Below are 24,899 nucleotides of genomic sequence, written 5' to 3' on the forward strand. Positions count from 1 at the left end.
TGGCTCAGTTTGAGGCTAGGGCTCCTCTGGGGCACAGCCACTACACAATATACACCTGACCAGGTGGAGAGAGAGAAGCATCTCTCACCTCCTCCCTGAGAGTGTTCAGTAGTTGGTTCTCTCTTCAATTCTATGTAAAAATCATCCAATAAGAAAGAGAAGGACTCAGATCTAGTTAAACCCATTTTAAGCAATCTCTGGGGGGCTCAGCAAAAACTGGTTACTAACCAACCAAGTGAGGAGAAACGGTGAAGGTAGGGTGACCAGATAGCAAGTGTGAAAAATTTGGATGGGGAGGGGGGAAGGTAGTAGGAGTCTATATAAGAAAAAGTCCTGAATATGGGGATTGTCCCTATAAAATGGGGACATGCAGGACCGGTGCTAGGGGTTTTAGCACCCTAGGCACATGGCAATTTCGCTGCCCCGCGCGTTGGTCCCGCGGCTCCGGTGAAGTTACTGCAGTCGTGCCTGCGGGAGGTTCACTGGAGCCGCGTGAGCAGCCGACTGTCCGTCCGCAGCCACAACTGCGGCAGCTCCACCAGAGCCGCCTGCCGCCCCTCCGGCAAAACACCGCCCACCAATAATCCTGGCACCCTAGGCGATTGCCTAGGCCGCCTAAATGGAAGCGGGGCCCTGGGGACATGTAGTCACTCTAGGAGAGGATTGCTACTTCTGAATACAAGGGGTAATTCGAGCCCTAGGATAGACTCACGCTTGCATATGGACTTAACCTTACATCTCACACAGGCTCCAGGGGCGCCTTTCTCCCTCATGTTACATGGCGCAGATGCTGGAAATGGAGCTGTGGCCTTTCCCTTTTACAGGGGCTGGGCCACCCTTCATTAACACTCCCCTGCGAGTTTGTATTATCTAGGCAGAGGAGGGGCTACAGAGAAATTCTGGCCAAGCAGCTCCAAGCTGTGACGTTGGCCAGAGGGGGGCAGGTGTCTGAGAAATAAAGAGAGAGAGAAGGGGAATGAGTGGAGGAAACTAGGGAGACAGAAATAGCAGAGAGTGAGAGAACAGGAGCAGGGAAAAGAGGCAGGGGTGAGAGTTAAAAACATGGAGGGGGGTCAAAGGGGAGAACGATCATGGAGCTGCTCCTGTGGCTCTGGTCCCAGCTTCGATCCTGCGGGAACAACCTCCCAGCACTGGGCATAGCCCTCACAGTCTTCGCTCTGCTATTTGATTTCCTGAAGCGCAGGAAGAGCTGGAGTCGCTACCCGCCAGGGCCGACCTCTCTGCCTTTCATTGGGACCATGTTGCAGATCGATTTCCACAACCCGCACCTCTCCTTTACCCAGGTCATTGCCAGAGGGGCTGGAGAGCACAGCTAGGGTGACCAGATAGCAAGTGTGAAAAATTGGGACGGGGTGGGGGGGAATTGGTTTCTATGTAAGACAAAACTCTGGATATCAGGACTGTCCCTGTAAAATCAGGACATTTGGTCACCCTGAGCACAGCGGGCTGTGGAACAGAGCTGGTGTGGGCTGGTGGTTCGTTAATCCAGCTGGTGCGGGCTGGAGGGGTTATTTTACATGCAGGGGCTTTTCCAACACAGTAACAGTCAGTCCCCCTAGGGGAGGAGGGGCTCTAACGCTCTGAGATTATCTGCTGTGGCTTTGCTCTGGCTCTAGGGTCCAGAGGGCAAGATTCCACTCCCAAGTCCAATAGAATTCTCTGCAAATGTGATAGCGCTGGAGGAGATGATCCCCACTGCGCATGCGCACATGCCATATCCACAGGGGAACACCGAGACACAGTGACTCAGCAAAAGTGAACAAACCTGTAATCTCCAGCTATACAACTGTAGGATGTGCTTGCTGGCTGTGTCTGCGCTAACAAGAGCACACACCACCGCTGCAGGATTAGTTGTTGCAAGTGCATGCTTTGTCCTGTCTGCAAGGAAACTACTGATGTAGCCTGAGGCAACTAAATCATATTATGTTTTGTGATTGTAGTTGCCAAACTCTAGAGGCCCCATTTCTAGGCTGGCACCTTTCAACACTGCAGTCAAGGGAAACTGGGTCTGGTTCTTGTTTTCACCATGTGGTAGGAAGAGTTTTTGAATTTCCAGATCAAATTGGAGGATGACAACAACACTTTTGCCCTGTAACTGTTTTAACTCCACCTTTTCAGTAACAACATATTATTCTGTTTTCTGTCCCATTTCCATTTCACACAATTTCATTTTCGTTTCTAGTATTTCTCACAGAACGGAAACGAAAACAGCTCCTTTTACTTACAGAATCATAGAAATCAAAGATAGAAATGGCTTATTCTTATCCACCCCTCTAACTTCTAGTGGTATGCCCCGCAGGGCTTTATCTAGTTTTAATTCCCAGCAAAGAGGCTTTCATCACTTCCCCTAGGAAACTATTCCCCAGTCTGATGCACCTCTCGCTGAGGGTTTGTTTCTTGGTGTCCAGAGTAAATTCTCCATTACTTAGTCTCAATCCATTATTCCTTCACCCAAACCTAAACAATTTCCCTCCATCCTTTGCATTTTTACCTTTCAAATACTTGCAGGCAGAATCATAGTCCCCTTCCTTAGATATTTGGCCAGTTTATATATTTATGTCATTTTAGCTTTCCTCATGAATTAGCCCATCCAGTTCCCTAATCTCTTTTGCGGCTTTTCTCTGAATTCTCTTTTTAATGAGTATCTTTTTGGTAATGAGGTGAATGCTCGGAATGCTAGGCACTGTTACAGACACATGTTCGCCAGTGCCTTATAGAAAAGGACTCTCATCTGCTTGTCACACAGTGCCTCTTTGTGTGTCATCAGCATCGTTGGCTGATGCCCACGTGGCTTTGAGGAAAGTTACTGTAGAAAAGCTGGAACACGATGCATTGGTTTCTTGTGTTTTTCACATACACATAAAACAACTACTTGTGGTTTTTCTTTCCCTAAATTCTTGGCCCAGAAGGGCATTTTCTCCTACGTGCGTGTACAATCCTCAAGAAATCGCACAAATAGCTGAAAATAGGTTAAATTTTGGACCTAAACTATTTGATGATGGCTTTGAATTGTTCTGCTTTGTGCTCTGCAATGCCTGTCTGTCACCAGGGTACAGTGGCCCTGGTGCTCGCTTACATCGGGCACACTCTGTGCTGGTGGAGTGGTGCAAAGTAGCCTCAAAGCCAGTGTAGCCAGCCACAGAGTGTTCAGCCAGGACAGAGGGATAATCCAACAGCAATTCCTACACGATGCTTTCCTGTAGCCAAGGGGCACGGGCCAGGGTTCCCCTGTACCCTGCAGAATCCCAGCTGCTGTAACTGCCTCTCATGGCTAGTGAAAACTGCCACAATTTAGAAAGGCCTTCAGGCTAATCTAAATTACTACAGGGGAGTGGGATGGGACTGGTGCACATGATCAGGAGAGTCCAGGGGTATCTTAAAGAACTTTGCACTACCCTCTCCTGCGTTGCACCAGACAATTGTTAGCTGCAGGAAAGGATCAAGGTTAGTAATTACAAAACTCAGTTTTGCAGCCAAGAATGTCATTCTCAATGAAGTTTACTTGGTTTGCTTTGGTCTAAGACCTGAAAGTTGTTGGGCACTAGCTGAAAACCTGCAATTCCATAGGTGCCCCCTCCTCAAGTTTCCCTGAGTGTGGAAGAAGGGCAGGACTTTTATGCTTCCCCTTTCCAGGCATGTCTGGTCTACACACAGTTTTTGTATCGATTTAATGATTTCAGTCAGGGATGTGATTTTTTTCCCTACCAAAATAGTTGAATCACAGCTGCATTCGGGCACTAATCAACACAAAAACCTTTCCCATTATCTGAGCGTTATTGCCATCTGCCGTAATGCTCAGAACAGCATTGGCTAGGATGCCATCATAGTCACATGTCATAGCTGAAATAAGCCATCTTCCGGCTAATGTTTTTGGGGTAATGAACCACCCACATAGGTTAAGAGATGGGCAAAGAAACGATCATGCTGTTGGGAGGGGCTCAAGAGTGTGAGTGCCTGTCTCAGGGCAGACTGCTAAGCAGGGCAGATACCCCAAACTGTGGTGTGTTATGTAAGCAGATTGCACCAAGCCAGTATCTAATGTGAACTCCTGGACAGGAGTGCTGGAACCTCGGTAGAAGTGTATGGGATGGCAGGAGGCTCTGCCCCCTCTGTGGCCCTACCTCTCCTCTCCTCATCCCCTGAGGCCCTGCCCTCTTTGTGCCTCCACCCCCTGCTCCTTCTCTTTTCCCTGAGGCCCTGCCGCCAGGCCAGGCTGGAAGCCCACGCCTGGCTGTGGTAAGAGCCACCCAGGAAACCCGGGCCACTGTGGGGAGCGACCCCTAACCCTCCCCCCCATTCCAGCTCCCCTGCTCCTGTATCACTGTAACAGGCTTACCATGGAGTCTCAGACAGTCCCCTTAGAATCTCCAGTCTATCTTGCTACCCAGATGAACTGGACTTACTGATAAATGGTCACCAAAAAAATCACACCACATTCAGGTTATTCCTGTCACTTACCCCAGATCAGTTGGTACCCTAGATCTTACAGGAAAGACAACACCTGTAGCCAATCCTGTAATAAATGATCTGAAGGTTTGTTAACTAGGAAAAAGAAATGACAGAGTTATTTGCAGGTTCAAGCAAGCAAACCTATACTCGCAAATAAGTTATCATCTAAATCTAAGAGTGACTGAGTTGCAGTGACGTGTCTATTCAAAGAGTCTTTCAGGGCGGACCCAGCAGGCAGCCCTGGGGATCTCTAGCCATGTCACAGTTCAGATAGCCAAACAGATGGAAAATTTTCCTGTGACTTTGTTTTATTTCCTTCATTCGATTTCCAAGTCCACAGAACAAGCCTCCTTGCACATGGCATTTCCAAGGTGGGATAGGGCCGGGCCGTTAGCCAATCCTTTGTATTGCAATGTTCCTTGACCCAGCTGATTTTGACAGTCCTTCTCGATGTGGGGAGGGAGGATTCCTGTGCCTGGGTTCACAAGTCCAAAGCAGCCATTTGCTAAGTTATAAAGCAAAACTTACATATTTTATTATGGTGTGGAACACAGGCATTGCAAGTGAGAGTAACGCCTGCAGCAACACACAAGCATTTCTCAGAGTCTAAACACTAAATTCATTCTTGTAAGACTAATACCTATTTTGAACAAACTAACATACAGGTGAACTGGTCTGGTCTCCAGCAATGAGTTTGTTAGTTCTTAGCTAATGTCTGGAACTTGGGCACGAACTGGCACCTCATTTGCCAGCATCACAGGAAACGCCCCCCTCCCCACAATCCCTTATGTCAATAATTTTATTTTTTGTGTATCTGTAGCCAGCACTACTATACCCTCTGTGATAAGATCAGATTTCATAAACTAAGCAAGGTTGGGCCTGGTCAGTACTTGAATGGGATATTTCCTATGCAAAGCCATGTGCTGCAGGAATTAGTGCAGAAGGCTCTCTGTGTTGGTGGTTAAAACAGTGCCACACCATGGTTTTAAGGAACAATGTACGCTTGGGTCTGTTATCTTTGAAGACACCAAAAGAGGTCCTGACTGCTGGTAGTCGTTAACGAGCCCACGACACTTTCGCAAGGTCCCTGGTCAAATTTCAACTTGATTAGTTACGTTCTGTTGACATAAACTCTTCCTGCACCATCAGCTGACAATGGTTGCATTCTTCTCTCCCTGTGTAAGTGGCTGTGTAGTACTGCTGTGAGTTGTTCCACTCCAGAAGTGGCTGCACATCCGTGATGAGCTAACAAGCCCAACAGAGTGCTCTGAGATCCTTCTAAGTTAGAGAGAGTACAGAAATGCAAGATGATTTTTTCAGGCTTGCTTTCCAGCCTGACTTCCAACAATATGTTTTTCCTTTTTCTTTTCTTGGCAGCTGAGTAAAAAATATGGAAATGTCTTTAGCCTTCAGAACTGCTGGAGTAATCTGATAGTAGTGAATGGATTCAAAGCTGTAAAAGAAGCATTGGTCCAGAAATCAGAGGACTTTGCTGACCGACCATACGTTTCTATATATAAGCACTTGGATTACGGAAAGAATGCCGAAGGCAAGTACCTTGGAAACTAACATAGTTTTCTGGCAGTGTTGCAGGGGGACTCGCTGGGTTTATCATTTGAGCTCCAGGAGAGGTTGAAGGGGACTTGGGAAGTGAGCTCCCTCCCTCTCTTGTCCCTCTGCTGATGTTGCTTTTGCTGGAGTCTTCCCCTGACACTACCTCTCGAGAGGAGGAAGTCAGGTTAGATCAAAATGGGGACTCTCCTTCCCAGCTGCAGCGCTGCAACAACTACCAAGACATGGCCATTCTGAAACGTTCTGTGGAAGGTACGTGGTAATCAATACCAATTGGCTGCCATTGTCAGAACTGGCAGTTTCCTAACCCTCACCTATGTATGTACCTTCCTCGGCTTGTAAAAGAAATAACTTCCTTCTGAGGAACCTCCAGGACCCAAGAGTGAAAGTGGGGGAAGGTAGAAATAAATGCAACCTAAAAGAGAGGCTTGTTGGGCTGGAATCGTCTCAGGTTATCCCAAAGCACTAACATAACAAAGATTAGATCTGGAAAAATATCTATAGGTTCACTTATTCTCAACCATGGGCAGCGTATCAGCCCCCATTGGGGAGACTAGTCCCCTGCCCTGCCCCAAGCCCCTATTGTGGCCAGAGAAGCCTCGCCCAAGCCTCCACCGGTCTGAGCCACCCCAAGCCCAGGCTGGCTGGAGGAGCTCTGAGTCCTCCCACTGGTGCAGGACCATGGTGGGGAGTATTAGCAGAGGTTTGGGGAGGCTTAGCCTCAGGACCGGTGCAAGGAAATTGCGCGCCCTAGGCGAAACTTCCACCTTGCACCGCCCCCAGCTAACCCCGCCCCTCCATGGCAGCTAACCCTGCCTGGGAAGACCTTCTGCAGAAACTAAGCCTACCTGAGTAGCCCACCCCAGCTCACCTTGGCTCCGCCTCCTCCACTGAGCACGTCAGCGCTGCTCTAATTCTCCTCTCCGCCCAGGCTTGCAGCGCTGATTGAAGAAGACCGAAGAACTGGGCTGTGTGCTCAGTGGAGGAGGCAGAGTGGAGGTAACCTGGGGTGGGGAGCTGTTCCTCTGTGCCCCCCCCCTCGTTATTGCAGGCCACCCTCTCCGCGTGCCCTACCACCCAGCTCACCTCCACCTCCTCGCCTGAGGGGGCTTTTAGGCGCCCCCAGCCACTAGGTGCCCTAGGCGGCCACCTAGCTTGCCTAAATGATTGCACCGGCCCTGCTTAGCCTCCCACAACCTCCATTACACACCGCCTGTGTTCTCATCCTCACCCTGGCCCATACTCTGGCCAATGCAGGGATGCTCCTTGTAGTATGTTCTTCAGTGCTTTGTCCAATCCAATTTTAAATGGCTTGTGATGGGGCATCCATTAATTCTTTTGAGAGACTATTGAGTAGTTTAGTAGATCTCATCACTGGGAAATGTTTTCTGACATCCAACTGAGGCTCACACCCTTAGAATATAGCATGGCTTAGCTCCATTGACTACATCAGGTTATACCAACTGCAGATCTGGACCTGAATTTCATGCCCTTACTCCTAGCTATATCTTGGAGCTCCCTGAATAATCCCTCTCCTTCTGCATTAACCACCTACACTTCTGAAGATGCAATAATAGCTCCCATTAGTTGCCTTTGGCCAAGCTACATTTAGTTTCTTTTATCCTTCCTCAGAAGCCAGTCCCTCCAGCCCTATTTTCTTGCTGTGCAGCGAATGTTGGATGGTGCTTCCCAGAGGTGATTGTCTTTTGTTTATTACTATTTTCCAGGGGTGGTGTTTGCAAGATATGGTCAGGCCTGGAAGGAGCAAAGGAGATTTGCACTCTCCACCTTGAGGAACTTTGGGATGGGAAAGAGATCCCTAGAGCAGCGTGTGACCGAGGAAGCTGGATTTCTATGCTCTGCAATCTGTTCTGAAAAAGGTTTGTGGCATCAAGGGAGATGGGGCAGGGGACCAGTGTAACTTCCATACATAAAGAAATGAAAGGATAATATGATAGCCTGACAGATGTTTTAACATGAGAGTTTGTGATGGGAAGTAAAAAAAAAAAACAAAAAAAACCAACCAAACAACTCAACGTCTCCAATTGAATGTGCAAGGGGAATTTTAGGTTGGTAGAATGTTATTACCTCAGCTGGAATTTGGTGGAGGCATCAACATTAAAACACTTCCAAAACATGCCATGAAGTCTTTAAGGACATCACTTTTATGCCTCAACTTAAAAATGTCTGTAGCAGCCCAGTAACATCTGTCTGTACACAGCAGGCACAGGTTCAGTACTGAGGCAGAGATGAGTACTTGTTACCAGCACACAGTTCTCTGTTACTCGCACGCTCTAGGGGCACCCACTACCCAGTTCTTAGCGCTCAAGATGTAACCCTCTTAATTTAGACACCCACCCGTACCTATTCCTAGGGCTCAGGGCGTACTATTTGCGGGTTTGCAAGACCTTTCACCAGCGAAAGAGCCTTACACAGTAATAACCTCTATTTATTAACAATTACCAAGCAGAATACACGTACTATGCATACACTGCTATGCTCACCAGTCCTGGTCAGGCAGGAGGACTTTCCCTGTTGGTCATACAAGGACAATCTCCTCTGGATTCTGGTTGCTGCATGTCAGGGTTGTGCAGAGGATTCTTTGCAGCTTTGATCTTAGGCTGTGTCTTAACAGCGAGTTCTTCTTCTTCCAAGTCTTTCCTCCTCCTAATCCTTCTGTTCGTTCTTTGCTGGTCTCCTTCTTGGAACCCAGTTTATATAGTGAGTCCTGCTTAGCTATATTAACCAATCATTTTACTAACCAATTCAAACTTATTGTAACAAAATTCTCTAACCAGTCAGACCCCTCCACCTTCACTAATTTACACCTAGCGAAATAATTATGTAACAGACTAAAACAAAGAAGCAGACAGAGATCATCCAGACAAACAATAGAGAAGTGGGGACAATAAAGATAAAACAAGAAAGAAATGAGGATTTGACAACCACAACTAGTGATAAGAGATTTCATGCCAGACAGGACACTACCAGACTAAAGTATCAGAGGGGCAGCCATGTTAGTCTGGATCTGTAAAAGCAGCAAAGAGTCCTGTGGCACCTTACAGACTAACAGACGTATTGGAGCATGAGCTTTCGTGGGTGAATACCCACTTTGTCGGATGCATGTGAAGAAACTTCAGGTTTCTTTAACCATCTTAAGATCTGTTTTTTTTAATCTGGCGATAGTGGGTGGTATTAGGACAGGATCGCCTTTTTAACAACCCAATGTTAATTATTTTAATGTATTTTAGATGGAATGTGAGGATGTGACTTCTTAGCTAATGCTTGCTGCCTCCTAATATGGCTGCAGACAAAAGCCTTCAGTAAGTACCACTGACTGAATCAGCAGCACAAACTTGAAATTGTTAAGTTTTCCATGGTGGTCTCTCTTCCAAGTATTGACCAGGCCCAACCCTGTTAGTATGTGAGGCATCTTTAACTTCTCCAGGTTACATGAGCATGGACTTTAAATTGGTTTATTCGTAAGCAGTTTTGAAAGGTTAGAGGTTCTTGTTCAGTATGTTCCATGCAGCGAGGGGCAGGCCACAGTGATGTTGTGCCTCCTAATGTCTTTGGTTGGTCCTGTATGTTTTTCAGGTCATCCTTTTGATCCACATTTTCTTATAAACAATGCAGTTAGCAATGTGATCTGCTCCCTCATCTATGGCGAGCGCTTTGACTATGACAATAAGAAATTTCAGAGGTTGTTGCATTTGGTTGAACAGGTCTTCAAAGAAGAAGCTGGATTCCTGCCCCAGGTAACTCAGCATGTATGATTTGGTTAGTAAAAAGCTGCCTTTTGATTGATCAGTAAGATTGTAGTTTAGTGACTCTATTCTGGGAGTCATGGGCTGTGGTTTTCTCTCTCTCACTGTGTTATCTTAGCTCCTTGTCGTAGTACCTTGGCTGCTGCTCATCCCTGGAGTGCCACAGAGAGTCTTCCGATCCCAAATGGAGGTCCTGGACTTCACAAAGGAGCTTGTGAAGGAGCACAGGACGACCTGGAATCCTTCCGAAAAGAGAGATTTCACTGATGCTTTTCTACAGGAGATAGAGAAGGTAGGAGGAGAACAGCAGGTGTAGATCTCATTGGCTCCGTGAAGATATTAATGACGGGAACACTCCCTGTTTGCTTCCCTTGTCCCTCGTTGTAAAGTTTACAAGCAAAATCCTTTTGCTAATAGAACTGCTATGAACAGCTCACTGTTCTATTTCTTCTGGTTTTCCCTTATCTAGTGAGTCTAATGAGTTCATGCTCAGAAATCAGCTGAAGAACAGGCTGATAGTTGGAACTTTGTACTGAGGCAGTGCCCCACTCTAGTGGGTGCTGTACCTGGGTCCTTAGCTGTCTTGGCCGTGAAACAGCCCTGACATAAGCCGACCATGTACAGTTTAGAGACTCTTCTTTTTAAGAGTTTTGGCAAAGGTCATAGTGAAGACTTCCTTCATCCTTCCAAGTCACAGCTTCGTTCAAAGGCAGGCTGCTGGGAATTCCTGGCTGGAAAAATGTTCCAGAACAAAAACCTGATCTGTTTTTGTATCTTTCTAGAACAGCTGGTTGCAAAATTGAAACAATGAAACATGTCGTTTTTGACAGAATTTCATGTAGAAAAAATCAAAATGCAACATTTTGATAGGCTTGAAACATTCTGTTTTGAGGTTGTCAGAACAGCACATTTCAATTTTTCATTTATTTTATGGTTTGTTTTATTTTATAGTATTTTTAAAATGTTGATTAACCGGAAACCTTTTTTTAAAAGCTTTCATTTTGTGGGAAGTTTCTTGTCAACTTCTTGTTCTGAGTTACAAACAAAGCAAATTACATTTTAATTGGCTTTTAAATAGCATATTAGTTATTGCCCATGTTAAGTCTATGTCCAAATTTATACAATTGCTCTGAGAAAATCTAGATAAGAAACCCTTATGGTACTACATGGAATTTCTGACCTGATCCAGTGTGAGTGATCACACTAACCTCTTGTGGTTGCAGAGGCACAAATCTCTAAGACTGACTGGAGACCCTCCCTTAACTCTGGTGGTAAGAGACTGTGCGCAGAGTTTCCAGCACGTATGTTGAGTGTACTGAGCAGCATCAGCCAGTGTGATTCTGCCGCGCCTGGGTACTCCTCCTCCACCACCATAAGCTCTTTCAGTTGCCTTAGTGGTGCTGGAACTGGCCACAACCACTGTCTTGAATTAGTAATATCAAAGACCAAATACACAGTTTCCATCATCAGTGCCCCCATAATAAAAATTATTCCAGCACCCCTGGACTTTGGTGGGTCAGAAAGTGCCGCTGAAATATCCACCAGCGCCTCGTGGAAACTCTGCCCCATTCCTGACACAGGCGGGACAGAGCAGGCAAGAAAAATTCTTGAAAAGGGGCTTCTTTCATATTGCTTGGCAGGCAGTTTTGACAGGCTGGTCAAACTTCCTGTAATGTGCAGGGTGGGCAGTAAAGCTTTTCCCACAGTCAGGGCCAGAGCAGCCACATTCTGGGAGGGTGTTAGGGAGCCTTGAATATGGTTGGTTTGACTCGGCTCTGTCTGCTACAGTGTGGATGCCAGAGGGTCACGCCTGTCCTAGAATATTCTTAATCTAGGGTTGACAATCAGTGTAGACTTCTGCAGGGTTAGTCGATAATTGTTTGTCAAGGTCCAAATTTCTTGGTCAGGGTATAGGCAAGGTCCCAACTGCAGAGAAAAATGAACAATAATAATAAGTAAATTAAAAGATTTCAGGGTCTGTTCAAAAGCATCTAGCAGTCCAGATTTGTCCTGCCATCCACCTACTGACTCCCCCAGTGTAGATGCTCAAGCACTGGGTTCTCTAACACAGTGTGAAGGAAAATATGGTAGACATACATTGTGTTTTTGGAGCAGAAGGTCCTGAGTTTTATTCCTGATGAAGTCTATGATGTGTGGGACAAATTATTACGTTGAAATGTATGCAACCAAGGAGCCTTTACACTGTGTGTTGTCATATGCACGTGTTATGCTGCACTCTGCAAAGAATTCAACCTTTCAGTCTGAGAATATGAATTACCACTATCTACCCGTCTGCTCCTCTCTCCTCAACAAAAATCTAAGGTCAAATCATGCTCTCTTTTGTTCCCTTCAGGCCAAAGAGCATGCGGGGAGCAGTTTCCATGACAACAACCTTCTTTTGGTAACAGTTGACTTGTTTATCGCTGGCACTGAGACCACCTCCACCACCCTGCGCTGGGCATTGCTGTACATGCTTCTCCATCCTGACATCCAGTGTAAGCAAGAGGACTGGTGGAGATGTGACCGGTTCTCCCAACCCTGCATCTTCCACTGAGATAGGGTGACCAGATCGCAAGAGTGAAATGCCACACAGCTCCCTTGGATCCACTATGCCCAGAGCCCCCCTACAACCGTTCTACCACAAATGCACAGTGCTGTGCACACACACCCTGCCCAGTGCCTCCCTGCCCTCAGCCCCACCACAGCTGCCCAGCACCCCACATAGAACCCCCCACTCGCTACTTTCCCAATACACACAAATTTCCCCTCCCTCCCTTTCCTCCTCCCTCCCAGTGCCCTTCCCCACAGCACCATCATCACAACTACACAATGCCCCACACAGACCTGCACTGCCCAGTGCCCTGACACACACAAACCTCCCCCACTGCTCAGCCCTCCACACACTCACAGCCCAGCACCCCCCACACACTGCCCAGACACTCACTCCATCACACCCTGCCCCCTTCCCTGGTGACACTCACCAGCCCTGTTTCTTGCTCCTAGGGTTATAGCAGCGAGGGGGGTCTCCAGACTCTCCATGTGCTGCACCCGCCACAAGCGTGAGCTCCGTGGCTCCCATTGGCTGGGAAAAGCGCCAGTGGGAGCTGCTGGACCTGCAGATCCAGGTTTGCAGGCACTGGCAGCATGTAGAGGCGCTCCCCTCCTCCCGCCCTAAGAGTCTGAGGGGCCTGCCAGGGGGCGAGGTGGGGAGTCCTAGTGGTGCTCACTTGGTGGCTCCCGTCCCGGGAAGCATCCAGCAGGCTGGTCCCTCTGGCTCCTAGGGTCGTGGGTCGGGTCGGGTGGAGGGGGGGCGGAGGGCTCTCTGCCCACTCCCTGTGCCTGTAAGCCCCGCCCCTGCAGCATGTGGTGCTCCTGCCGGTGGGTGGGCACCGGGAGCTCCCCCAGGAAGCAGTGCTGAATGATGTAAGCTTGGGCTGCAGAACAAGTCCCCTAAAATCGGGACACCCCCAGTAATATTGGGACGTCCGGTCACCCTACACTGAGAACTTCTTAGCATCTGCGGTCACCGTTGTGTTCTGGGCATATGAAGCTGCCAGAGCAGCAGTCACAGCAGTGATTGGGGAAATAATTCCACTGGAAAACTCTCTGAGAGGGAGAGCAAAGAGCTGTGGCAAGGGAGAAGGGAGAGAGAAAGCTCCTGATAAAGATTTCAGTGTCAGAAGGAGCGCTCACCATTTTTCTTCATGACAAGGGCACTCTGAGACCCTCGTAGCTACTTGGGAACTCTTCCTTCCCTTAGGGTCTCCATAGGGATAAATGCTAACCTGCTTAAATGTGCTAATGCCAGAGGCACAAGTGGGTCAAATACAGTATGAAGAAGGTGGGATGTCTCTAACAATAAGCTTATTAGCCCATAGCACAGAGGATGACTGTGTGAGTTGAGCTGAGTAACCGAAGATGAGTGGCTCTTCCTCAGCGCCTAATTCTGCATTCCTCTCTTTACCACTGTTTATGGGGCTCACTTTGCCCCTTGCCCCCAACCAGCTAAACTCTGCCTCCCTTGCACTCTTGCTTTCAGGTGCTTTCAACAAACATACAAGACCTGATTGCGAGGTCAGGAATTAGCAGTTGGGAAGCAGAGCAGTGCATGTCTGGGGTATCAAAGAGGCTTTCTGGTTGTGTGGAGGTGAGAGAAATCAGAAGTTGGTCCACACCCTCTCCCCACTACTGGATATCGTTCCTGACCCTTGAACAAGTGCCCCTGACACCAGCCACCTCCCAGAGACTTAGAGCACCCACTTCCTAGAGATGACTAATTTGTAAACTTCTCAGTGATTGATAGGAAGGTGGCTAACAAACTCACAGAATATAAACCCAGCGCTGTACAAAAAGACAGACAAGCCCTGCCCCCCAGTGTTTAAAGCTTAAGGGTAAATCTGCACGTTCCCCATTTCTACAGTGTTGATGTACATCATTATGTTATATTGAGGAGGATGTAAAATGTCTTTTTCCAGGTAAAGTCCATGAAGAAATTGATAAGGTGATTGGCAGGGACAGGTCACCCCAGATGGAGGACCAAGCGAACATGCCTTATACCAATGCTGTGATCCATGAAATTCAACGTTATGGGGATATTATTCCTGTTGGAGTGCCTCACGTGACATACAGGGACACCGAGCTCCAAGGCTTCTTCATTCCAAAGGTATCTGTGGCCAGCAGGGGATGCAGACATCTTCTCACCGTACAGACTTATGTCCTGAAGCTGCAGACATTCCACATGTGAATCTCTCCAAGGTTCCATACAAAGGGGGGTGGAGTATCAGGCTCTGAATCACACAACCATTGGTAAGTTATCAAATGTGCAGTTTTGAAAAAGCTTGGGCCTCAGAGACAGCCTTGTTTATGTGGTTAGCTCCATCTTCAACAGGCCTTTCAATATCTGAAAAAACAATGAATTGAGCTAAAACACAACTAAGGACTGCAATCATTACAAGGGAGACTGTAAGTTTGTCTTGGGCACCTTATAACATTCAGTACTAAACTCCACTTTTGCCCTGAGAAGAAACTCCTCTAGCTCAGGTCTAAGGCATGTGAGAGGGGAAAAATCTCGCCTTTTGTGTGAAGACAATGAGAATTGTAGTTCAGAGTCTCTCAATCAGAACACTCTTACCAGAGCTAAAAGTGGGGAGTGGAAGCAATTTTCATCCCATAAAGCTCAGTAGACCCTGAAAACACCACTTGCCTACTCTTAGTCTAGATAATAGGGTTGCCCCATTGCAACCTGAATGGCTAGTAAGGTGTCGTGAGATAAGAGGCAAGGTTCTCTCATGGATTGGTAACTGGCTGAAAGGAAACAAAGGGTAGGAATAAATGGTCAGTTTTCTGAATGGAGAGTGGTAAATAGTGGTGTCTTCCCGGGGGTCTGTATGGGGACCAGTACTGTTCAACATATTCATAAATGATGTGGTAAAAGGGGTAAACAGTGAGGTGGCAAAATTTACAGATGATACAAAACTACTCAAGACAGTTAAGTCCCAGGCAGACTGTGAAGAGCTACAAAAGGATCTCTCAGAACTGGGTGACTGGGCAACCAAATGACAGATGAAATTCAATGTTGATAAATGCAAAGTAATAAACATTGGAAAACATAATCCCAACTATACATATCAAATGATGGGGTCTAAATTAGCTGTTACCACTCCAGAAAGATCTTGGAGTCATTGTGGATAGTTCTCTGAAAACTTCCACTCAATGTTCTGCGGCAGTCAGAAAAATACCAAGAGAATGTTGGGAATCATTAAGAAAGGAATAGATAACAAGACAGAAAATCTCATATTGCCTTTGCATATATCCATGGTAGGCCAAAATCTTGAATACTGCGGAGAGATGTGGTCACCTCATCTCAAAAAAACTATATTGGAATTGGAAAAGGTTCAGAAAAGGTCAACAAAAATTATTAGGGATATGGAACGGTTTCCATATGAGGAGAGATTAATAAGACTGGGACTTTTCATCTTGGAAAAGAGACGACTAAGGGGGGATATGATTGAGGTCTATAAAATCATGACTGTGTGGAGAAAGTAAAAAAGGAAATGTTATTTACTCCTTCTCATAACACAAGAACTAGGGGTTACCGAATGAAATTAATAGGCAGCAGGTTTAAAGCAAACCAAAGGAAGTATTTATTCACATAATGCACAGTCAAGCTTTGCCAGAGGATGTTGTGAAGGCCAAGACTATAACAGGGTTCAAAAAAGAACTGGCTAAATTCATGGAGGATAAGTCTATTAATGGCTATTATCCAGGATGGGCAGGGATGGTGTCTTTAGCCTCTGTTTGCCAGAAGCTGAGAATAGGCGACAAGGAATGGAGCACTTGATGATTACCTGTTCTGTTCATTCCCTCTGGGGCACCTGGCGTTGGCCACCATTAGAAGACAGGAGGCTGGGCTAGATAGACCTTTGGTATCAACCACTATGGCTGTTCTTATGTTTGTCAAATTTCTGGGCCCTGGGGACATTCCAGTTGGAAGTAGAAATTGGTGGAGTCAAGTATTTTCTTGGATGCCATCTTGTTTGTTTATAAGGAACGTACAAAGTCCTGCTCCTCTGAACTCAGGAGGAACCCGTAATAAAAGGAACAGTTTCTTAGTTTATGGCCCAAAGTCTCTTTTGCCAACAAACCCAAAAGCTTTTTTCCTAGGGTCTCACTGCACTCACAGGCTATTCCTCCTTGTCCCTCTTGCTTTTGTCTCTGCCTCTCTCTGTTTTTGTCTCTTCTCAGTTTCTGTGTGTTCTCTAGTTTACTACATACTTCAAAGAGAAATGAAGATAATGCTATTACTACATTCACAGTTCATTTATATGTTAACATCTCCTTTTGATCTCTGACTAAACAGAATACAGCTATAGACAGGAACCATTCACTTACATTGTTAGAGGTTGACTATATATACATATAAATGCATAAAACCACAGTCATTGTCTACCACTATGTTTCTGAAGGTTGAATCTGGGTCAGTTAGATGGCTAGTTGTGTAACACTTTCTGGGCCTGTGTTGCAAAAGGTTTCACCCAGCTCCTAACATGGTCTCCATAACTCATTAACTTCAGGTATCAGCTCATAGACTTCAAAATTATATTTTACTATCTAACCTGCTGAGGATTTAGCCGTATGTATTAGTGTGTCTGACCCTTCTCAGTCAGGCTAATGAGGCAGTAATTCTCCTCTCCAGATCAACTGACAGAGGCCTTGGTTTTATGATTTCCACTGAAGCTTCTGGTGCTGGCCACAATCAGACACAGGGAATTGGATTAAACAGAACATTGATTGGTCTGGAGAAGTATTTCCTAGTTGTTCCTGTTCACACAGGGTCTGGGAATATGGAGACTCACCATCTGCTGCATATGGGGGCAGATTCTGTGCTCAGTGCAACCTGTGGGTGTGCAGTAAGGGTCTTACTCCTTCAGTGACTAGCTTTTTACATGTGGTGTTGTATCTTCCTCCTCTCTACCTCCTCCCTCTTTTCTCGCTCCCAAACTTGCAGGTCGTCGTGTTTGCCTGGGAGAACAACTGGCCAGGATGGAGCTCTTCCTCTTCTTCACTAGCCTCCTGCAGCATTTCACCTTCCGTCTCCCTGAGGGCCAGGCCAGGCCTCGAGAGGTTGGACGCTTTGCCACGACACGCAGCCCACACCCCTACCAGATCCAGGCTGTCCCAAGATAAGTGCAGTGTTTTGCAAAGTTCTCCTCATATATTTAGGAAGGCGGTAGTGCTTAACTGAAAGATGCTCCTACTCTAGCAGGAGAGCTTCCCCCCTCGGCATAGTTAATCCACTTCCCTGAGAGGCGATAGCTGTGTTGGTGGGAGAAGCTGTCCTGCTGACATAGCACTGTCTGTGCAGGGTGGGGAGTTAGATCAGTGTAACTATGTTGCTCAGGGATGTGGATTTTTCACACTCCTGAGCAGTGTAGTTATACCTATATAGGCCTGTAGTGTAGACCTGGCCTTAGTGCTGTGTCTGCTTCATTCTTTACCAGACTCTCCTTGAGATCAAATGATGCTATCAGCACTATTGGCTGTTTACCCGTCAGCACCGTGTAGATCCCTGTCGCGTGTCGGTACACACAGCAAGTGTGTAACGGAATGCTAAAGATAGTGTGATCACACGCAGGTATCAAGAGCCTGGCAGACTGGTCAGTGTAACACACAATATGAGCTTATTGCGGCTGTTCAAATGGGAAACTCAGTGCTCTGAGCCAGCAGAGTGTGGTTTGGTTTTCTAGCACTGTTCCTGGGTATTCCCTTCAGGGCCAGGCCAATGCCTTCTCGGAGAAGCAATTTTGAAGTATGCACCTCTACCTTGATATAACGCTACCCAATATAACACTAATTCAGATAAAACACGGTAAATCAGGGCTCGGGGGGGCCAGGGCTGTGCACTCTGGTTTGATACAATAAAGTTTCACCAATAACATGGTAAGATTTTTTGACTTCCGAGGACAGCGTTATATTGGGGTAGCGGTGTATTTTGCATTTGCTTGTACATGCTACAGACAATGCTATCGACAGAGATTTACCTGCATTACTTCAGGAGATCTGGTAAACAAAAATGAATCACATCTTCCACTGATCTAAAGTGACTTCAATGGAGCTGTGCCTATTTATGCTAGCTGAGGATCTGTCCCAATATGTGCTTTACAGTTTAGTGTAATTCCAGTTTTGATCTTCTCTTTTTCTCTTGACACAAACATAAGATGAAGGAACCACATGTGTTCAGTGGGATCCAAACACGTGTTTATTGTAAATACGCAACATGCCAGGAATTCCTCCATGTTCACATTGCTGCTGTGGTTGGGTTCTGGCAACTTCTAAAAAACCTGAACACGGGGAATGGAACAAAAAGGCTCACAAACTATTTAAAGGGATATTATGCTGTGTCTGTACACAACATCTTCCTTCCTTCATTACATATGTTCCTTTCACTTTCAGCCCAGAAAAGTGTTAAGAGGTTTCTATTCCAAAGAAATGGTGTTATGTCACAGCAGCGGTAGGCAATCTGTGGCACGTGTACTGAAGGCGGTGCACAAGCTGATTTTCAGTGGCACTCACACTGCCCGGGTCCTGGCCACTGGTCCGGGGGGCTATGCATTTTAATTTAATTTTAAATGAAGCCTCTTAAATATTTTTAAAACCTTATTTACTTTACATACAAGAATAGTTTAGTTGTATATTATAGACTTATAGAAAGAGACCACCTAAAAACGTTAAAATGTATGACTGGCACGCAAAACCTTAAATTAGAGTGAATAAATGAAGACTCTGCACAGCACTTCTGAAAGGTTGCCGACCCCTGTCTTAGAGTCAAGCGACTATAGGAGGAATTGCCACTAAACTGTCTCAAAGCATTGTGTTTTGTGCACGATAACCCTTTAATTTGCCCTTGCAAAGAATTGTTATAATCTGTGTATTGTATACAAAATAGTAAAATTATGTGAATAAAAAGAGGAATCTTTTATTCTTTAATGTTTATTACTTCCTGTCTCTTTAGTTCTTGAAAATTACTTGCCTGTGGCACCTCATCTCAAGTACATGCTCTGCGTTACTGTGAGAAAGGAGATGTGGGCTGCGTGACTAGACTTCAAGGGATGAGGGTGTGATTATTTTGCTTGGGGAACTGCAGAATGAATTGTGATGTAAGGTAGGGAGCAGATCACATTCGCTGTTGGCTAGATTATGAATAGTTCAGACAAAAAAGTTGTTTTTAACCTAAAAGCCTCTTGTTCCCAAAGGAAAGCAGCTAATTTACACTGAGGGTACGTCTACACTACGGGATTATTCCGATTTTACATAAACTGGTTTTGTAAAACAGATTGTATAAAGTCGAGTGCACGCGGCCACACTAAGCACATTAATTAGGCGGTGTGCGTCCATGTATCGAGGCTAGCATCGATTTCTGGAGCGTTGCACTGTGGGTAGCTATCCCATAGTTATCCCATAGTTCCCGCAGTCTCCTTCACCCCTTGGAATTCTGGGTTGAGATCTCAGTGGCTGATGGGGCAAAAATCATTGTCGCGGGTGGTTCTGGGTAAATGTCGTCACTCATTCCTTCCTCCGGGAAAGCAACGGCAGACAATCATTTCGCGCCCTTTTTCCCTGGATTGCCCCGGCAGACGCCATAGCATGGCAACCACGGAGCCTGTTTTGCCTTTTGTCACTGTCATCGTATGTGTACTGGATGCCGCTGACAGAGGCGATACTGCAGCACTACATAGCAGCATTCATTTGCTTTTGCATGATAGCAGAGACAGTTACCAGTTGTTCTGTACCGTCTGCTGCCATTGTAAATTGGCAATGAGATGACGGTTATCTGGCATTCTGTACTGTCTGCTGCTATTATGGGTGCCCCTGGCTGAGGTCGGCCGGGAGCGCAAAGGCAAAAATGGGAATGACTCTCCGAGTCAATCCGTCCTTTATGGTATGTAAAAATAGAGTCAGTCCTGCCTAGAATATGGGGCAAGTGTACCAGAGAACCAGAGAGCACAGCCACTCCGTGTCAGATTCCGCAGAAATGACGAGCTGCATGCCATTCACGGGGGGTGCCCCTGCAACAACCCCATCCGTTGCTTCCCTCCTCCCCCAACCTTCCTGGGCTACCGTGGCAGTGTCCCCTCCATTTGTGTCATGAAGTTATAAAGAATGCAGGAATAAGAAACACTGACTTGTTAGTGAGAGAAAATGAGGGGGAGGCAGCCTCCAGCTGCTATGATAGTCCAGGCAGGACATTAAGTGGTGTGGGGGAGAGGAGCCCAGCATCTCGCTGCTATGATAGTCCAGGCAGTGCAGAATCTTGTCTTTACACATGAAAGGGAGGGGGCTGATGGAGCTCAGCCCCCAGTTGCTATGATGAAGACGGTTACCAGCCGTTCTGTCCCATCTACTGGGAATGACCAGGAATCATTCCTATTTTTACCCAGGCACCCCCAACCAGCATCTCCTGAGGCCAGCCAGGAGTACTCAGCAGCTATCAAGCATATTGTACCATCTGCCACCGGGGAGGGAAGAAGAGCAGCTATTACTCTTTACTGCCACAGCATTGCGTCTACCAGCAGCATTCAGTACACATAGGGTGACATTAAAAAAAGTCAAGAAATGATTTTTTTTCCCTTTTCTTTCACGTGCGGGGGAAGGAGTAAATTGACGAGCTATACCCTGAACCACGCTGGACAATGTGTTTGAACCTACAGGCATTGGGAGCTCAGCCAAGAATGCAAATACTTTTCAGAGACTGCTGTGGACTGTGGGATAGCTGGAGTCCTCAGTACCCCCTCCCTCCCTCCACGAGCGTCCATTTGATTCTTTGGCTTTCCTTTACGCTTGTCATGCAGCACTGTGTAGCTTGGTGATTTTTTTCAAACGCTTTGGCATTTTGTCTGCTGTAACGGAGCTCTGATAGAACAGACTTGTCTCCCCATACAGCGATCATATCCAGTATCTCCCGTACGGTCCATGCTGGAGCTCTTTTTGGATTTGGGACTGCATCGCCACCCGTGCTGATCAGAGCTCCACGCTGGGCAAACAGGAAATGAAATTCAAAAGTTCTTCTTCGAGTGATTGCTCACATCCATTCCAGTTAGGTGTGCGCGCCGTGCGTGCACGTTCGTCGGAAACTTTTTACCCTAGCAACTCCAGTGGGCCGGCAGGTCGCCCCCTGGAGTGGCGCCGCCATGGCGCTCGATAGATACCCCTGCCGGCCCACCCGCTCCTCAGTTCCTTCTTACCGCCGTGTCGGTCGTTGGAACCGTGGAGCGCGGCATAGCTGTCCTCCACGTCCCTAGCTCTCCTTGTTAACTCTCGTTATTGTTATAGTTGTTAGTTAGATCGTTAAGTATAGTTAGTAAGTAATTAGGTGTAAATAGTGTTGTAGATAGTTGTTCGCCGGGGGCTGTAGCCTTTCCCGGCACCCGGCACCGGGCTCATGCCTGGTTCGCCGGGCTTTAAGCAGTGTGCGGCCTGTAAGAAGCCTATGCCTACCAGCGACCCCCACGACGCGTGCCTGAAGTGCCTGGGGGAATCGCACAGATCGGACAAGTGCCGCATCTGCAAGGCTTTTAAGCCCAGGACAAAAAAGGAGAGAGACCAAAGACTCCGGACTCTCCTCATGGAGGCGGCACTTGACCCGGCGGCTTCGCAGGCCGTGATCTCGGCGCCGGCACCGGATCGCACCGGCACCGGGAAGACTCCCCGGCACCGACCTTCTCCGGCACCGGGTGCAGAGCCGAGACCGTCAGCATCTGCTACTCCAGCCAGGCAGACCCGACTGGAGCGCCCGGCCTCGACATCGGCCGCGGCGCCGCCGGCACCGTCGACTCCGGGCCCGGCGGGTCCGTCGATTCCGGTGCCACCAAGCTCCCCCATAAGATCTGGGGTTGAGCTATTGGTCCCATCCACGCCGGAGACCTTCGCCTCGGCACGGGACCTTATTGCCTTGACGGAGCCTACTCAGCTGCCACCCCCGGTACCTCCGGTGCGGGTCGCATCTAGAGGCAAGCCCATGATGTCGGCACCGTCTCGGGACTCGCGCTCGCGGTCCAGGTCCCGACGTCACGGCAGATCAAGATCCCACCGCCACTCGCAGTCCCGGCACCGCTCCCCTCGGCGGTACCGGTCGCACTCGCGGCACCGATCGACCTCCAGACGGTCGCGGTCTGACTCCAGCCGCCGATACCGGCACCGTGACTCCAGGAGCCAGTCCCGCCGTCACTCGCCGCACCGGTCGACCTCCCGGCACCGAGCTGGTGGCAGGTCCCGGTCCCGGTCGACCTCCCGGCACCGCGTCGGTGGCAGGTCCCGGTCCCGATCCCGGCACCGAAGCAGCGGCCGGTACCGGTCCAGATCCCGGCACTGAGACAGAACCCGGTCCCGGTCCCGATCCCGGCACCGCTATGACTCCCGGTACTGATCCCCGGCACCGAGAAGATCTTCGCTGCCGACCCGAGCAGACCCTTACCAGCCAGGGTCGGCCCCGCCGTGGCCTTCTAGGCAGCCGTCGGTGTCTTCGCAGACAGACAGCGGGTATGCGCTGGGCACCGACCGGCAGGCGGCGCTCTTTCAAGACCCGCCGCAACAGAACCAAGGCCCGCAGCAGTGGGGGTTTTGGACCCCATGGGCATACCATCAAGCCCAGGGCCCCCAACAGCTCCCTGCTAGGCCTGCGACGGCGGAGCACAGGGCGCCGGAAGCCTCGTTGTCTCGCCCCCCTCCCTCCCCGGATGGAGAGGAAGGGTCCAAGCAGCAAGACTCCGCTCTGGCTCCTGAGACAGAGGCGAGGGCCGAGGGGGACCCCCCATTGGACACTTTCTTGCCGGGGGTCTCCTCATCCTCCTCCCCTGATGAAGCGGTGGCTGGCACCTCCTCCAGTAGCCCCCCCCCCCGCTGGATCTCAGGGCGCACCAAGACCTCCTTAGGCGAGTAGCTCAGAATCTGAGCCTACAAGCCGAGGAGGTCTCGGAGATCGAGGATCCGATTGTCACCATCCTCTCGTCGGATGCTCCCACCAGGGTCGCCCTACCCTTCATTAGGACGATCCAGGCCAACGCCAATACTATCTGGCAGTCACCGGCCTCCATCCCCCCTACGGCGAGGGGCGTCGAGAGGAAGTACATGGCCCCCTCTAAAGGCTATGAGTACCTCCATGTCCACCCGACACCGTGTTCCCTGGTGGTGCAGTCGGTGAATGACAGGGAGCGTCATGGACAGGAAGCTCCGGCCCCCAAATCCAGGGAGGCCAGGCGTATGGACCTCCTTGGACGCAAAGTCTACTCGGCTGTGGCCCTGCAGCTCAGGGTTTCGAACCAACAAGCCCTGCTCAGTAGGTACGCGTTTAACTCGTGGGTGGCAGCGGACAAATTTAAAGAGCTGCTGCCACAAGACGCCCGCCAAGAATTTGCGGCCATCCTAGACGAGGGCAAGAAGGTTGCACGAACATCGTTGCAAGCTTCTTTGGACGCTGCAGACTCGGCTGCCCGCACCCTCGCCTCGGGGGTAACGATGCGCGGTATCTCCTGGCTGCAGGTCTCTGGCCTTCCACCGGAGCTCCAACATACCATCCAGGACCTCCCGTTCGAAGGCCAGGGCCTGTTTTCGGAAAAGACAGACCCCAGACTTAAGAGTCTCAAGGACAATCGGGTCATTATGCGCTCCCTCAGGATGCACACGCCGGGAACGCAGCGCAGACCCTTCCGGCCACAGCAGCAACAGCAGCGCAGGCCATACCCCCAGTTCCGCCAACAGCAGGACCTCAATAGGCGCCGTGGCAGGAATGGAAGGCGTAGGCATTCGAGGAACCAAGGGGGGCAGAATCAAGGCTCCTCTAAGCCCCCGCCTGGACCCAAGCCTTCATTTTGAAGGTGCGCCCGAGGGCGCAGTAACAGTTTCCCCCACGGATCCTTCCCCCCCGTTTTCCAACCGCCTTTCGTTTTTCCTTCCGGCGTGGACCCAAATAACATCGGACCGCTGGGTCTTGCGTACGGTGCAGACGGGATACCGCCTGCAGTTTACATCGTTTCCTCCTTCCCGCCCCCCTTCCTCGTCCCTCTTCAGGGACCCCTCTCACGAGCAATTCCTTCGACAGGAGGTGCAGACGCTCCTCAACAAAGGAGCTATAGAGGCGGTTCCGGAAAACGAGAAAGGCAAGGGGTTTTATTCCCGCTACTTTCTGATCCCCAAGGCCAAGGGAGGCCTCAGGCCTATCCTCGACCTGCGAGAGCTCAACAAATACCTGGTGAAGTTGAAGTTCCGCATGGTATCCCTGGGGACCATTATCCCATCCCTGGATCCGGGAGACTGGTACGCCGCCCTCGATATGCAGGACGCTTATTTTCACATTGCCATTTGGCCACACCACAGACGTTTCCTTCGTTTCGTGGTGGGCCCCCTTCACTACCAATTTGCAGTCCTCCCATTTGGCCTTTCCACGGCCCCGAGGGTCTTTACAAAATGCATGGCAGTCGTTGTGGCACATCTTCGGCGCAGTCGTATCCACGTGTTCCCTTACCTAGACGATTGGTTAATTCGGGGCACGTCGGAACTGCAAGTTTGCAGCCACGTCCGCGTGATCACCGGCCTGTT

General features: G+C 48.7%; 1 protein-coding gene across 1 annotated transcript in view; it reads left to right on the forward strand.

The window, feature by feature from the left end:
- The first annotated feature begins 1,073 nt into the window (after positions 1 to 1,073).
- Positions 1,074 to 24,899, forward strand: part of LOC127051721 (cytochrome P450 2D15-like) — a 110,945-nt gene continuing 87,119 nt past the window's right edge. Inside the window, exon 1 of the mRNA XM_050954407.1 lies at positions 1,074 to 1,304. Within this exon, the coding sequence (XP_050810364.1) occupies positions 1,092 to 1,304 (213 nt within the window). The 5' untranslated portion in view covers positions 1,074 to 1,091. The remainder of the gene's footprint in view (positions 1,305 to 24,899) is intronic.

This window comes from Gopherus flavomarginatus, chromosome 1 (assembly GCF_025201925.1).
Source record: "Gopherus flavomarginatus isolate rGopFla2 chromosome 1, rGopFla2.mat.asm, whole genome shotgun sequence".
NCBI classification, from domain to species: Eukaryota; Metazoa; Chordata; order Testudines; family Testudinidae; genus Gopherus; species Gopherus flavomarginatus.